General features: G+C 48.6%; 1 protein-coding gene across 4 annotated transcripts; it reads left to right on the top strand.

Annotated features, from left to right (window-relative positions):
* The first annotated feature begins 438 nt into the window (after positions 1-438).
* Positions 439-15,622, top strand: P2RX4 (purinergic receptor P2X 4). 4 transcript variants are annotated; one of them, XM_081282980.1, is made up of 12 exons: positions 439-1,137; positions 4,758-4,905; positions 7,465-7,536; positions 7,645-7,726; positions 8,258-8,354; positions 11,451-11,531; positions 11,635-11,776; positions 11,872-12,008; positions 13,993-14,086; positions 14,216-14,281; positions 14,530-14,625; positions 15,084-15,622. In XM_081282980.1, exons 1-12 carry the CDS (start codon positions 1,004-1,006, stop codon positions 15,108-15,110), a joined length of 1,176 nt encoding a protein of 391 aa, XP_081139106.1. In that variant the 5' UTR covers positions 439-1,003; the 3' UTR covers positions 15,111-15,622. The 4 variants fall into 4 exon arrangements, with proteins under 4 accessions (XP_081139106.1, XP_081139107.1, XP_081139108.1 ...); XM_081282981.1 differs by having other exon boundaries at positions 7,645-7,717; XM_081282982.1 differs by lacking the exon at positions 11,451-11,531.
* The last annotated feature ends 894 nt before the right edge of the window (positions 15,623-16,516 follow it).

The raw sequence follows: 16,516 nt of genomic DNA on the forward strand, positions 1-16,516 counted from the left end.
GCAAAAGCCGGAGGCCACGAAGAACCTAGTACTAGGATTCACTGGTTACAGAACAACGAAGAAACAGAGAAGTCTCTCACCTGAACCCAGAAGCCTCACACCCCAAAAGAAAACGGGTTGTCAGAGAGTTCACTGCAGCTGTAAAGGCCTTAGTGGGGTGGGTTCTCTCCCCTCTATCGGGCGTCAGGAGTGTGCCAGCCGATCACGGTCCCGGTTCTTGCTATAGCCCGTGGAGGGTGACAAGCCAGGAGGGGAACTTACCTAAGCCGGATCAGTGGTGGGTGTAAAGAGCCAGCGCCTGAAAAGGTGAAGGAGATGTCTCCTGGAGCCGGAGATGGGGCTCTGTTAAAATGAGCTCACCTGTCTCCAGTGTTTCGGGAGACAAATCACCAGAGAAGTTCCACTTCGTTTCAAAAGGCTATTTGCTTATATAGCTCTAAGGATAAGAGGCAGGACTTAGATAAACGGGCGCTTGTTTATTGGTAAGTTCTTCCAGATGTCAGTTCCAAAGCATACGAAATTAGTTCTTATTGGGCTGGGTTTTCCGCCGGCGGGATTGAAAATTGGCGGCGAGAAACGGAGACACAGGAAGAGAAGCTGCCTGGGCGCCATGTTAGATGGGGCATATATGACCAACAGCCCCTACCCGACCTCAACCCCCTTGTGGGGTGACTCCTTCCAGAAAGAGGACCCTCTTCTCGCTGGCCCCATCCTCCAAGGGAGGGACTCTCACTCCATCGAGCCCTTCCCATGGGTCACTACCCACGCCCGCCACGCTGGAGGCTGTCACCGCACCCCTGCACCCGCGCCGGCGGTCACTGGTCCCTGAGAGGGAGGTAACCCTTTCCTCCATCCCCGAGGGGTGGTGACGCCTCCCCGGGCCCGCGCCGCCTCCTTCCGGGCCCTCCCCCGCAACGGACGGCGGGGCGGCGGCGGCAGGGCCTCCTGGGCGGGGCTCCGGCGCGGGGACCAGGCGGCGGGGCGCGCGGCGGCGGCTGGGGCCATGGCGGGCTGCTGCACGGTGCTGGCGGCCTTCCTGTTCGAGTACGACACGCCGCGCATCGTGCTCATCCGCAGCCGTAAAGTGGGGCTCATGAACCGCGGTGTGCAGCTGCTCATCCTGGCCTACGTCATCGGGTGAGCGAGCGGTGGGCCGGCGGGGCCGGGGCTGGGGGTCCCCGACGGCCGACAGCGGCCCGGCACCGTGAGCCGCGCGGGCACCCGCCCCCTTCGGCCCGCGCGGTGCACCTGCCCACCCTGGCCACTTGCGCTGTGCACACACCCGGGCTCGGGCCACCGAGACGGGCTCTGTCCGGGCCTCGGCGACGGGAAGCTGCTTTGATTCAGGGTGCTGAAGGGAAAGCCTGGCTAGACCGTCGCCTTGCACGTTTACCTTTCAACTTGCTCCTTGATGGCCCTGGGCTGTGGGAACTTTGCCCTAAACGACTTAGTTTTCTCTCTTCACTTGCCATTCTGATGACCCACTGACAAAACCAAGGCTTGGGGTTTCCATTTGGTTCCTTCTGAGTCTGTGGCTTCCTCTCCTTTCCTTTGATCACTATGCGGTAACCCAAGATAGTGGAGAGGTCGCACTTCCCAAAAGTGTTTAAAGGACAGTGACTGTTTTACAGCATTGTTTGGGGCGGAGGGTGTGGATACCTGCTTTAGCATAGTCATTCCCTCGTGAGCCGCTTGTGTTTATATATGCCCTGCGGCCTCGCTAAATGTTTGATTTAATTGAATGCACCTGTTATAGTGTAATTCAACCCAGGGGAAGAGGTAGCAATTACTTTGCCAGCTGGGCTCTCTTTCAAGGTGGAGCATTATGGTGTCTACAGATGCTGGGTTGACAGATACATCTGCTAGGTCACTTTCCTAAAAGGCCTAGAGTAGTGGTCCCCAAACTGCTCATTGGAACCATTTGGGAATCTATAGAAAATATTGATTGATGGCTCTCATCCCATACCTTCAGATTCGGCTATAGAGTATGGCCAACTCCCCAGCTGATTCTTATGTTCAGCAAAGTTGTCGATCGGGTGACCTGGTGTTTTGCAAATTTACCTGATTAGGAAAGATCATCTGAGGAATTTTTGAAAAGTAACAGATTCCCCCACCTTGGGATGAAGTTTGGAATCTGTTTACCCTGCCCAGGGGTATTCACATAGTCTGGTAGTTTTGGCTTCCAGCATCAATCAGCCCTGCATCAGCTGGTACTGAGTGTTCATGAGTATGTCTTGCTGGGGTTCAGTTCAGTGGTGAAGTGCATGCTTAGCATGCATGAGGCCCTGGGTTCCATCCCCAGCACCCAAAAAGTTAAAAAATCCAGGTAGAGACTCAACATAAGAACCTCCTGGGCTATACCTGGGTTTGGACTCATTAAGTCTTAGGGATGAAATAGTTCCAACATGACCAGCATCTGCCCCACAATGGTTGTGATGCACTCCTGCAGAATTTGGGATCAGAAGTTCTAGGCAGCTTTTAGGTCTTAACTTTTATTCTTATGAGAAGATCGGTTCACTTCTACCTTTGGGTACTTATAAAATTCTTACACCTTAAAGAAGCCACTAGTCACAGATGGCTATTGAACACTTATCCGTTTCTACTCCAAATTGAGATGCACTGGAATTGTAAAAATATACACTGGATTTTGAAGAGTACAAGAAAAAGTAAAATATCACATTGATACTTTTTGAAATTGATGACTGTTAAAAAAATATTTTAGACATATTGGGCTACCTAAGAATTATTTTTTTCTGTGTCTTTCTACTTTTTAATGTGGCCTCTAGAAATTTTTAAATCACACATGGGATTCACCTCATGTTTCTAGTGCAATTCTAATTGCTTCTTGTCCTTTTGGCTAAGATCAAGTGTAGTGCAGTTCTGTGGGGTTCTTAGAGAATGTTGTCTGCCTTGATTATGAGGGTTTTTAAGCAGCAGTGCCTTGCTTTTAGACATTTTGCTATAATCAGAGCCAACTCTGTTCTGAGGAATGGGCTTTTAAAAAAAAAAAAACTTTTTAAACTTCCTGATCTAGTTAATCTTGGTGAAACTTTGGTCTCTTCTCACAAACAATTATTCCTCATAGAGACTGAACCCACAGTCCCCAGTCATCTAATTCAGTTATCAGTCACATGATGAGGAAATAATCACATGATAATGACTGGTATGAAACAATCTGTCTCTGATTTCGCAACTCCCTGTACTTGGTAGTAAAATAATGATGACCTTCTTATTGAATGGGAGCTTTCCAGCAGCTGAATTTCTTAAAGCCCCAAAGAAGAGGACTTGTCAAGGGCAAAGCCCATCTCTAGGATGGGCAGTGAACTTGGAGATTCCTCAGATCAAATAAACCCATAAATAACCCAGTGTCACACAGCTGATGAGTGGCAGAGTCAGGATTTGAACTTGAACCAGAAGCCCTTAAGCCTCTCCCATGGTGCTCCCTCTAGAAAAGAGAATCCCACCTTGACCTTTCAAGGTACTTTTTTTTCCCACAATAACTTTATTTTATTTGTTTATTTTTATGTGGTGCTGAGGATGGAACCCAGTGCCTCACACATGTGAGGCAGGTGCTCCACCACTAAGCCCCAGCCCCTCAAGGCACTTTTTATAGTAGTTTGTTTCTTTCTCCCAAGAATTCAGGTCACATGTATGATTCTCTTTTCTGAAATGAGAAGGTTACTGTTATTTTGAGTGATTAAAAATGCGAAAGCATTTGTGGGTTGCGGTTAGGACACCAAAACACACTTTGGAAATAGAGTCTCAGTTCACAGCTCAGCTTGGCTCTACTGCTCACTAGGCATAACTTTGGCCAAGTGACTAAACCACTCTGGGACTCAGTTCTTCCCATCTATCATATGGAAATGGTCATAGAGCTTCACCACTGTTAAAGAATTAAATGATTTAGTGTATGTCACATGCATAGAATAATGTTTGTTTCAGCCCACCACTGGAACGTTATAGCAACCAAAGCTCCTCCCCACCAGAGCTACTAAGCATATGCCACAGACTATTATTACTATTATTTCTAGAATCGAGAAGTGCTAGGATCCACTTCCCTTCCTTAGAAGTACTAGATGCTAAGATTTCAGAATTCACTAGTTTGGGTTACTTGTGGGTTCGTTTGATCAGAGCAGTCTCCAGATGGACTGCCCATCCTAGAGATGGGCTTTTCCCCTGCAGAGTCCTCTTCTTCAGGACTTCTAGAAATTCATCTGCAGTAAAGCTCCCATTCAATTCTAGTTTGACACCTGGATGCTCAGGGCAGGATGGCCACCTGTGTGTCTCCAATCCCTCCTCTGTAAATTGGAGATGATAATAATGATACTTGCCTCATGAAGTGGTCAGGATTAAATGAGTTCATACATATAAAGAGTTTAAAGCTGTGCCTGATCCTAAAATCACTCAAATGGAAACTATTCCTATCACAATGTGTCATCTCTTGGTCATTCCCTTAGGCCCCAGTGTATTGAAAATGCTCAAATATCCAATAAAGACAGTATTCATTGAGCTTTTCCTCTGTGATACTGGTGCTTTTCCTACACCATCTCATTTATTTCTCACAAAATAAATAAAGGGGCCACTCTTCCCCTCTTGCACAAATGGAGGTGGAGCATCCAGAGGTTAAGCAGCTTTTGCAAAGTCGCAATTAGTAAACATGGTGGTACTTTAAGCCTCTGGCTATCAGAGGCTCCCTGGCGTCCATTCAGATTCTCTGGATCCTAATGGCCACTTAAGAGGCCTGTGTTATTTTATAGGTGGGTGTTCGTGTGGGAAAAGGGTTACCAGGAAATGGACTCCGTGGTCAGCTCAGTGACTACCAAGGCCAAAGGCGTGGCTGTGACCAATACTTCTACACTTGGGTTCCGGATCTGGGATGTGGCTGATTATGTGATTCCAGCTCAGGTAGGTCTCCTACTCTGACCTGTCTGATACTGAAGCCTCCAGGTGTCACTTTCTCTGTACTAACTTGTCATGCCTGCTTAATGATCGGTACCCAGGGTTCTACCATCTCTGATACCCAGACCGGTTGTTTTAGCCCCAGAAAGCAGCACAGCCATGTCTCTTTTGGGCTTCAGGTCTAAGGGGTATCATTCAGTCAGCTGTGGCTCTCCAACTCTAAAGTGTGGCTGGCCTCAGATGTCCTTCCATGTGGACATCTTGGTCTGTCTCAAGCTCTAAAAGGTAAGATAGCGAACGTCTTAAATCCTGGGAGAAGTTCACGGGGAAAACAGCACCTTCCCACATTTTGCATTTGCTTTATTATCTTACATCTACAAGGTCAATCATCTCTGTCAGTGTCTACCACAGTTAGAGGACAAACCGCAGACCAAAAGGAGACAGCACAGGATTCCATCAGGAACAAAGTCAGGGGAGAAACTGATGGTGACATTCTAGTCTCCAGCCCATTAAGCTGCAAGTTAATATTTTGGTCGTTTTTTTTTTTTTTTTTTTTTTTTTTTTTTTGAAGGCGTTGGGGTTTGAACCCAGGGCCTCAGTAGGCAAACACTTCACCACTGAGCCACATCCCCAGCCTCAAGCTGCAAGTTAAATATTGACTCTTTAGCTATGTGCCACATGGCCAAACCCTATCATACCCCTCCAGATGGCTGATGTGTGCAGTGCCCACAGTGGCCAAATTCAGATGAGTTGCCAACTCTCTTTTTTTAATTGGTACACAATTAAGAAAAGGGAAGCAGAGGCTTCAGCAGCTCTCCAATGTGTCCATTCCCCTGCCTTCACAAGAGAATGGTCTGGTGGGGTCCAGAGAGAGGCCGGAGATGATGAGCTTTAAAGGTGCAATGGAACGGGGTGGTCCTGGGGACACCTGTCCATGCTCCCCGTGGAGGCACGCCCTCATCCTGGCAAGCTGTGGGACTGTCCTGCCCAGTCTGCTTTAGCCAAGGAAGGAATGAGCCCTGCTTCTGCCCTGAGTGGAAAGGACCGCCCAGCAGCTCTGCCACCTGTCACTCATGGGAGCTGGGGCTGTGTGAGGCCCATGGGGCTCTCTGCTCTCACTGTGTCCTCGGGCTTCTCCGTGGAGGGAATCCAACCACTGCATCTACTTGGCTCATCTTCAGACTGAAGTTTCCCTAAATTTGAAATAGATCAGAGGAAACAAAAAGTAGACCACACTGAATTGTTGGGAGTCCAGCTCCGAGAGGCTCAGGAGCAGCCTTCCCTCAACCTGTGACAGGAGTGTGTTTCTCTTCGACACTTTGGGGACATGACCGGGTATCAGGAGAGACTCCCACCTCGGGCCTCCTCTTGTGGCCATTTCCTTGTCTCTGCAGGAAGATACCTACCATTTCTAAAGCTTCTACCACCTTGACATATTGGGGGGTGTCCACAGTGACCTTGGTCCCTGAGACGGCTCCCAGAGCTGACTGCTCTTTTCAGGAGTATGAAATGAAATGCTGGACGCTGCTGGCATCTCTTTAAAAAAATGCCGGTGCCCAGTGGAGGGGAGGGGTCCAACCAGAACCTTCTGGGGTCTTTATCTTTAATTCCTTATATTAGGTCCTTATATTAGGAGATCATAATTAGCAATTTTTGTTTGCGGCAGTTCTGGGGATAGACCCAGGACTTGCACACACAAGGCAAGTGCTGGACCACTGAGCCACAGCGCAGCCAGTACTTAGCAACCCTTCAGTATCAGCCCCAGCAAGTGGCTTTCCAGAAACAGGACCAGTGCTTTGGCACCTCCAGATCTACAAGGAGAAAACAGAACCTTGTCAAGGACAGAAATGTCAGAAATGCCCCTGAACTTCTTCTCTAGAATGTTTTATTTCTTTTCAATTATAGTTATAAAAGAAAATAAGTCAGGAGGATCTCAAATTCAAAGCCAGCCTCAGCAATGGCAAGGTGCTAAACAACTCAGTGAGACCCTGTCTCTAAATAAAATACAAAAATGGGCTGGGGATGTGGCTCAGTGGTTGAGTGCCCCGGTACCCTCCCTGCTAAAAAAAGAAGTCAAGTTTGAGGCCTTGGGGGCTTTGTGTTTTAATACCTCAGAAGTCATTGGTTGACAGAGCAAGTTTTGAGCTACTATTGGCTCTTTTCCCCTAATAAGTCAAAATCTGTTGAGGATTTGTTTCAGATTGTAGATTCTTTAAAAATTGAGGTAAAATTCACATAACAGGAAAATTAAACTTTTTTTGCAGGGGTGGGAGGGCTTGGAGATTGAACTCAGGGGCATCCTTTTTACTTTTTTTTGAGATAGGGTCTTGCTAATTTGCTAAGGCTGACCTCAAACCTTGCAATCCTCCTTCCTGAGCCTCCTAAATCACTGGGATTACAGGCATACACTGTGCCCATTAGAGTCCCTATTAGGTTATAAACTCTTATGGGAGACCATAATTTTCGCTTTTTAAAATCATCCTATTAAGGAGATACCTAGCTTTTTTAATGTCCCAGCCCGACTCCTCTGAGGGTGATCTGACAAGGCTCTCGCCCTCTCTGCAGGAGGAAAACTCCCTCTTCATCATGACCAACATGATCATCACCATGAACCAGACCCAGAGCATCTGTCCCGAGGTAGGTGGCTCCTTGGGAAAGCCCTGGGCCTCACACCCCACTCTCCACAGCCCTGAGTGAGTGGCTGGACCACATGGAAATTGTTTTCACTCGATCTCCTTTGTTTAGATTCCTGATAAGACCACTGTGTGCAAATCAGATACGGACTGCACTTCTGGGTCTGCCGACATCCACAGCAATGGTAGGAATGGTTAGTAGTGACCCCTCAGCAGATGCTTAGCCCCAGGAAGGCAGCTCCTGACAAGATCACTGTCTCCACACAGCATCTCTGAAAGAGAAGTCTCAGGGATAAATAAATCCTCCCTATGCCCAGCGGACTGGGGGTGGAGCTCAGATGTAGAGGTGAGCTTAGCATGGCTGAGGCCCAGGATTCAATCCCCAGCACCAGAAAAAGATCCCCCCACCATTCTCCAATGCCACGCAACCCCGGGTGAGCCTGATGTCAGAGGAGGCCCAGGGACCCTGTGTCATTTGAGTCCCAGAAGCCAGCCCAGATCTTGCTGCATTCTGTGACTTGATAGCACTTTGGTCCTGAGATTGCAAAGCAGAGATGTGGCCAGCACTAAGGCAACCACCTTCCAGTTCCAATTTCTGGACACCCTAAGTCCCAGAATTAGAATTGTTCCAGACTGGCTACATAGGATGTTATGAGGGGCTTACTCCCTACCTCACAAAGGGAGGAAATAGCCCCCTGTAGACCTGGCTCCCCATCCCGCCACAGGAGTCAAGACTGGAAGATGCGTGCCGTTCAATGGGTCAGTGAAGACCTGTGAGGTGGCAGCCTGGTGCCCGGTGGAGGATGACACACATGTGCCGAAGTGAGTTCTGCCTGAGAGTGCCCCCAACCCTGGTTCTACACCTTGAGGGAGGCGGCAGGGAAGGTTTGGGGGCCATCTGTGTGCTCTTGGTGTCTGGGTGTCTGGGACAGCGCTCCTTAACCACAGAGCATCAACCTTCAGTGGTGAGGTGAGCCCCAAGTGGTCACTTATGATAAGGGTGCAGTTTGACTTATTGTATGTTAGGACTCCGTTAGTTGCAAATAACTGAGAAGAGACAGATCTCAGTGCTTTATCATGGGTGTACACACACACACACACACACACAGATCAGGGGTACTTCATCATTCAGCTAGCCTAAAAGACCTAGCAGGGCTCAATCTGAGGCTCAAAGACCGTCTGTCCCACATCCTGCCTCTGTCTCTTTCCATGTCGGGTTCATTTGTTGGACCCCTGGCATAATCCCAGGGGGACCTCCCTTCCTAGCTGTGCAGAGTCTAGACCTGTCCATAATCACGTTCTGGGCTACATCCCTTGATCTGTCACCGTGGCTAGGGGACAGTTTGTTTCTCAGCATGCCTGGGTCACATGTCCACCTCTAGAGTTCGGGCTAGAGTCGCCTCACCCAAATGACCCAGGCTGAGAGTAGGGGAAGTGTGACTTCCAAAGGAAATCTGGGGTTCCATTACCGGAAAAGGGGGGACAGGAAAATAATAAAAATCTGCCAAAGGGTATTCTATAAACCAGAGCAGGTTGGGGGTTGCCCTAGGATAACATTCTTCCCAGTTGCAATTTGCTGTAGTTTGAACGGGTGGAGTCTAAGACCTTCCCTTGAGAATTCCTGTTGCCTGGGGCTTTGTCATCCAGAGATCAGACTGAAGGCCAGGGGAGCAGGGAGCTTCTGCAGCTCATCCTGGGCGTAGAAGAATACATGGAGACTGCTGATGTGGACTAAGGAGTGCAACACTGAAAGGAAGGGAATCCTAGCTTTTCAGAGTCAGAAAGATCTCCCAGAGCTGTGCTCTCCAGCAGGGGAGCCACTGGCCAAGTGTGGCTGCTGAGTACTTGAAATGTGGCTGGCTCTTCTGTTGGTGTGAAGTACACTGTAGGGTCTGAAATTAATTATGAAAAAAAAAGAATATAATATGTACTTAATATGTTGGTTACATGCAGAAGTAATATTGTGGATATTTGGGGGTTTTATATAAAATTAATGTTGCTATTTTTATTTTTAAATGTGGGTACTAGGAAACTTTTAATTATAATGTGGCTTGTAGTATGCCTCACAGTACATTTATATTGGATAGGGGTATAGTAGATCTAAGTCCGTGTGAGACAATTTTTAAAAGCAAACTGATGCAACAAATTGCATTGAGTCGCATGATGAGAAAGATATTCCTATTTCCATTTTGGGTGGAGTGTCTTTATTACCTGTCACGTGCTTATTTCCATTTCTCACACTGAACAAGCCCCAGATTAGGAATGTTGGGCATAAAATAATATTAACTACATGTTTTAGTAACATTGTTTTTATTTCATTATATTTATTTAAACAATGACATCTGACCTTATGCGAGTGATTTTTTTGTATGTGTGCAGTGCTGGAGATTGAGCCCAGGACCTCATGCATGGTAGGCAAGTGTTCTACATCCCCAGCCCTTTTTAAAAGATTTTTTAAAAATCTTGAGACATGGTCTTGCTGAATTGCCCAAACTGGCTTCAAACTTGTGATCCTCCTGCCTAACCCTCCCAAGAAGCTGGGATTACAGGCACATGCCACCACACCCAGCACAAGTGATATTTTTATGGTCATGAGGGAAAGTTTCATTTCAAAGTAAATATCAATAAAAAAAAATGAGTTAGTCTTAAAGGTGGAATCAACCCAAATGCCTATCAGCAGAAGAATGCATAAACAAATTTTGGTGTGTGCATAGCATAAAATATTACTCAGCCTCATAAAAAGGAATGAAGCACTGACACCCCCTTACAACCTGGGTGAATCTTTAAAACATCACTGAGTAAAAGAAAACAGACACAAAGACCGTATGTTATTTGATTTTATTCATATGAAATGCCCAGAACAGACAGATCTGTAGAGATAGCAGAGTGGGGTCTCAAGGCACTAACTCCCTGGTGGATGTGCAGGTCCTCTAGGGCGATGCAAATGTTCTGGAACTAGATAGAGGTGACGGTTTCCCAACATTGTAGATGCACTAAATGCCACTGAATTGATTGATTCTTAAATAGTGAATTTTATGTCGTGAATTCCACATCGACTTTGTTTTAAAAGGTGAGTTGATCTTAAGTATTGCAGACAGGGTGCAAAGATGTAGCTGCAAAAGCTTTGAAATGGAAAATGGCAGATGTTTGCAAAGCTCTGCAGAATCCCTGCCTCTTGAGGGAATGGGGACATGGAGCCCGAGGGATGTGCATTGCTCAAGGCCTTTCCTTGGCAGTGGGGACTCAGCAGCCTTGTCAATGGCCTTGCTCCTGTCCCTCCACTGAAAAGACCACTGATGTCACTTGTAGCTCTGAAATTTACACCTGGCTCAGGGAGCTGCCCCAGCCCCTCCACAGAAGACTTAGCCCTGCGGTGCCAGATTCTCCCATAGACAAATCCACCAAAGAAACAGAGTCCCCTTGGGACAGGTTCACCTGGTAGTCAGCTGGGAGTCCACGTGGCACCATTGGGAGGAGGCAGGTGTGCCGGCGGGGTGGGGGGGCAGTACTTGTGTACTTTTCAGGTGAGGCCAGGACGCAGCCTGCAGGTGAACTCACCTGTTCTGTGACCTGTAAAGTCCCATCTTTCTAGCATCCCTTCCCCAGAGTGAGCCTGAAACTGGCAGCGGCCAGGAATGATTTCCAGGGAGGCTGTGAGACAGCAGCCCGCTTCTCAGTCCCTCAGGTTCTCCATCGGCCTCCCAGGGGAAGGATCCAGAAGGCCAGCTTAGACTCAGCTCTAGACCTAGTGCTTCTGCAGAAGAGAACAGAAAATGCCGGAAATGCTGCACCTCACTTTTGCTTTGACAAAGTGACACTGTAAATCATGTCTCTGTGTTAGAAATATTACATAGCTATCTAAATGCATTTTATTTTTTACTTCTAGTAACAGTATGTTGCCTTCTTTTTTTTTTTCAGGCCTGCTTTTTTAAAGGCTGCAGAAAACTTCACTCTTTTGGTTAAGAACAACATCTGGTATCCCAAATTTAATTTCAGCAAGTAAGTGGTGGCCGCTGTGTGAGTTCACCAGTATCTTGGAGAAACTTCTGGCCCTTCTCCAGGGTTTTCCTCACAATGGATTTCTGCTTCCTTCTGGCTCTAGGAGGAATATTCTTCCCAACACCACCACCACCTACCTCAAATCATGCATTTATGATGCCAAGACAGATCCCTTCTGCCCCATATTCCGTCTTGGCAAAATCGTGGAGAACGCAGGGCACAGCTTCCAGGATATGGCCGTCGAGGTAGGTGCAGGCCCTGGCTTCTCACAGTCCTGGACATTTCTCGTATCCAAGCCAGCTGTGACGAGAGCCTGGGTGTGTCTGCTTCTGTCCCACAGGGAGGCATCATGGGCATCCAGATCAACTGGGACTGCAACCTAGACAGAGCTGCCTCCCTCTGCCTGCCCAGGTATTCTTTCCGCCGCCTCGATACCCGGGACCTTGACCACAATGTGTCTCCTGGCTACAATTTCAGGTGGGCATGAGCTTGGACCATCACTCACTATGAAGGGGGGTTGATGGATGAGTTATTCCTCCGTGGGGGCATCTGTACCTCCAAAGACTAGCACACGGGCAGCACCCCAGGGCAGGCTGTGCAGGAAGGCATGTGCTTGGGAGAGCACTTGAAGCAGGGTCTTGCTCTCAGGTTGAGCCTGCCCCAGGCTCTCGAGGGTGCAGTGGGTGCAGGTTTTAGGCCCAAGAAAGGCCTTTGCTTGTATCTCCTGATGAAAATGCTGTCACAGTAGTTTCTCTAGGCTGGAGTAACAGAGCTGACTGCCTTGACAGAGATGTGTTCTCTAGGTTCTGGAGGCCAGAAGTCAAAAATGAAGGTGTCTGCAGGGCCAGCCCCCCACTCCCAAGGCTCTAGGCAGGATCCTCCCCATCTCTTCCAGCCTCTGATGGCTCTCAGCAATCCTTGGCCTACAAATGTGTTGCTTCTGTCTGTCTGCACGTGGCCTTCTTCCCTCCATGCATGTTTCTGTGTGTCTTCTCGTGAGAACAGTAGTCATATCAAATTTAGGGCCCACCTGAATCAAGTACGACCTGATCTTTACTAATTGCACCTCCAAGGCCCTATTTCCAGTTAGTTATTTACAGTCACATCCATAGGTTCCGGGTAACATGAATTTTCAGGGAGGCACTATTTAATCCAGTGCAGCTAGTCATCTGATAAGAGGGCCAGGAGCGTATTTTCCATTTCCTCGAGGCAGCAAAATCTGTAGCTGTGTACTTTTTCATATGCTCCTTGAGGAATTTTCCCTAAATGCACTTCCTCCTAAAACCAGGCCCTGCAAGGAACACTGGAATGGATCAGAGTTTTTTGTTGCTCTTGTCTCCCTCTAGTGGTGGCATGTGGTATCAAAAGCGCATTGCATCGTCAGAATCTCTGCAGATCCACAGTCCCTTTGAACCATCCCACTCCCTGGTGGATGGCAGGGAAGGTATTTGAACTCTTCCCTAGGAGTTAGGTTTATGTTGCTCTCTCTACCAGCACACAGTTCTTGTAGAAACCACAAGCTTGGATCAGAACCCTAGAGCAGAGAGCAGCTGGTGGAGCCTCGGCCAGTACCAGCCCTGCTGAGTCTACCAGGCCTGGACCTCAACATGGAAGCCGTAAACCAGCCAGATCCCAGGCCTCAGGTTTAGGCCTCAGCTCCTGGAGGAATGGGACCGCTCTCAGTGATTCTCCCCTCCACCATTCCTTGCTGGTTTTTTGTTTCATTTGTATCTTTGAATTTTATGGCTGAATTAAGACTACTCTGTGAGCAATCACCCATTAAAGTCTGGAATCCAGTAATTTTTATATATTTACACATATGTTCAACCAGTCAGTTTTAGAACATCATCTTCAACTCAGAAACCCCGATCCCTCTAGCTGTCACCCCTCCCACCCCGCAGACATAGGCAACTACCTGTCTACTTTGTGGCTTTGCAGATCTGGACTCCTCTGTTAATGGACTCATACACCATGTGTCTTTTCATGACTGGCTTCTTTCATTTTGCTTCATGTCTTCAAGGTTCATTCATGTTGTAGCAGATAATAAAGCTTCACCTCTTGTTATGGCCAAATAATATTCCATTGTGTGGATGGACCACATTTCATTTCCCTCTTCATCTGTTGATGGATCAGTAGTTCTTAGTTCTTTTTACTTTTTAAAGGTGATGCTAAGTTTTGTGACCACACAATGCAGTCTTGGAGATTGCTGCTGGCTGGCCACATTCTCAGTTAGTGGCCAAGTCCCCTTGAGAGAGGTAGGGAGGTCAGATGTATCAGGAAGGACACTGAGAGCAAGGATATTCAGGCTTATGCTACCTTGTGGAAGGAGAGGGTGAAGACAGAGAGGGGTCTACCTGTGCCTCCAGTACCCTCCCTCTGTAAGAGATTCACTGCATCCTGCTCTAACATCCCTCTCCCAGAACCCTGTGCCCTTTCCCTCTGACCTGCCCTATGCCCACAGGTTTGCCAAGTACTACCGGGACCTCACTGGCGTGGAGCAGCGCACGCTCATTAAGGCATATGGTATCCGCTTCGACATCATCGTGTTTGGGAAGGTAGGCCTGCCACCAACTCCCTGTTGGCTGTTGTGGGGACCCCGCAAGGACAGGGGTGTCTTTCTACCTTGCATCTACTCTCCCCTACCCCTGTCAGAGCTTTTCCTCTTCTTCTCCTGTCACATGCAGGCTGGGAAGTTTGACATCATTCCTACCATGATCAACATCGGCTCCGGCCTGGCGCTGCTGGGCGTGGTGAGTGGTTGGGCCTCCCCAGCAGTCAGCAGCACTTTCTAGTCTAGAGCCTCCAGGCTTCTTTCCTTGCCCACCCCCACCGTCCCTCCTCCCAGACTACTCCCCTCCGGGCTGGGCCGTACTTCACCCCCAGAGATGAAGGTGCTTTTCCTTCCTGTAAGAGATTCCAGACTTCAGGGGGAAGTGCACACACAGAGCAGCAGGAGCTAAAGCACCGGGCTCATCCTCTCTACCCTTGCTATGTGCAGGCGACGGTGCTGTGTGACGTCATAGTCCTGTATTGCATGAAGAAGAGATACTACTATCGGGAGAAGAAGTACAAATACGTGGAAGATTACGAGCAGGTGGGCACCTCCTGTGCTCCCTGCAGGCAGGGAGCCTCTTGTCCTGGGGAGGGAAGCCCGGGTCCTGGGCCGCCTGGTATGGCCCTTGGACAGAGGCTGGTGCTGCTCTGGCAGCTGACAACTCATCCTCTCAGGCTGGCAGTCAGATGCCAGCCTCGGCGCCTGCTCTGTCTCTGGACCACCTGTTCTAGTATTTACTTCAGACTCTTCAGAACCTACTTTGGTTTCGATTAGTGATCTCTCGAGTTAGTCATGATAATGGGACCACCTACATCCTCACAGTAAATTCACCTTGCTTAACAAGAAGGGTTAGGTACCCCATTCTAGAACCAGCTGGAGTCCTCTTGTGAAGGGCTGTCCAGAAGCCCTCAGGAAAAGCTCCCTATTCCTGCCTGCCTCAGATGGTCCAGGGGCAGTGACTGCTGGGTGGACACTGACCTCCTTATCCCTCTTTGCAGGGTCTTGGTGGTGAGACAGGCCAATGATGCCTACCCGACACCTGGGCTCCCCAAAGCCCTCATCAAGCACAATGAGAAGGAGGGAGAAATGGCTGCTATGTCACCCCAGAGAACATTCCAGATTCTGATTCACTCTCCATAAGTACTCAGGATTGCCTGGTAGCTCCTACATTTTGTATGTGGGGGTTCATTTGTCCCTTGGGCACAGTGGATTACCAACCAGTGTGTTGTTGGCTGGGGTGAGTTGCTGGGGCCTTCTGCAGGCCCCGGGTCCAGCTTTCCCCAGAAGCTGCAGTCTCCAGCCCTTGCAGACGGGGCCAATCCTGTGAGCCAAGACAACACCGTTCAGGCACTTTGTAAGGAAAAGAAAGCCTCTAGGCTCGTGCTCCCTAGACTTTAACAGGCCCAGGCTGCTGCTCCTCTCCCCCAAACCAGGAACATTGTCCTTGCAACCGTGGTACAGAGTTGGCTCTCTTCCTCTGAGAACAGCTGTGAAGAGATGGTTGAAGATCAAACATTAAAACAAGTGGTTTTTCTTACTCCTCGCATGCTGTCTCCTAGCATGGGCTAGAGCTCTCCTTCCTTCTCTTACTTCAGGGAAGTTAATATAGGATGGGGGGAAGGTGCCCACATATTTGCCTGATGACAAGAACAATTACCGTCGGTTCTGCCCACATGCAACCTTGCAGCGAAGGCCACTTCCTGGAACGGCCAGTCCTAACGGCAGCCTCACAGTCAGCTCGCCTCTCCAAAGAACTCTCCTGGCAACGGCTGCACACACGTCACAGTCTGCGATAAGCCCCTGCCACCAAACAACTTCTGTTTGGAAACATCTTGCCTGCACTTCTCCTTTTTAGTCTTGCTCCCCTGGGCCTCAGCCCCCCAAGGCCATGGCACACATAGCCTGGGTTGCAGTGACCCCTGAATAAACCCCTCTGCTGGTATTTCAGGTTGACAATTTCAAGTAAACCCATTTGTTGTCCAGCTCTGTCCTCAGGAAAGGTCTCTTGAAACAATCGTCTCTGCAACTCAGGCATTTCCCCTGCCTGGCTTTTCTCTTAAAGCCTAATTAAGCGTTTTGATCTTCACTAAGTTGTAAGTTTTTTTTCTTTTTTTTTTTTTCCTTAGTGGCATCTCACCTGTGCTGGCATTTTTTTACATAAGATGGCAGTAATACACTGTAGGTGGCACAATTTTAGGGAACATGGAAGTGGCTCATCCCCTTCTCTGTTTTCTTCCCAAGCCTTCAACCCAAAGCAGGATCACCTGCACCTCTCGGTGCACGTGTGACATGGCAACGGAGCTACTTCCAGCTGTAACTTCAACTTCGTGCTTGATTCTGCATCAGGGGTTCAGGATTCCTCCAAGGGGGGCAGCCTGCCTCTCCCCTTCCCCATGAATCACTTCATTTCCAACTACTCTGGGGAATACTT

The sequence above is a fragment of the Spermophilus citellus genome, assembly GCF_964194105.1.
Source record: "Spermophilus citellus genome assembly, chromosome: 3".
Classification (NCBI taxonomy): Eukaryota; Metazoa; Chordata; class Mammalia; order Rodentia; family Sciuridae; genus Spermophilus; species Spermophilus citellus.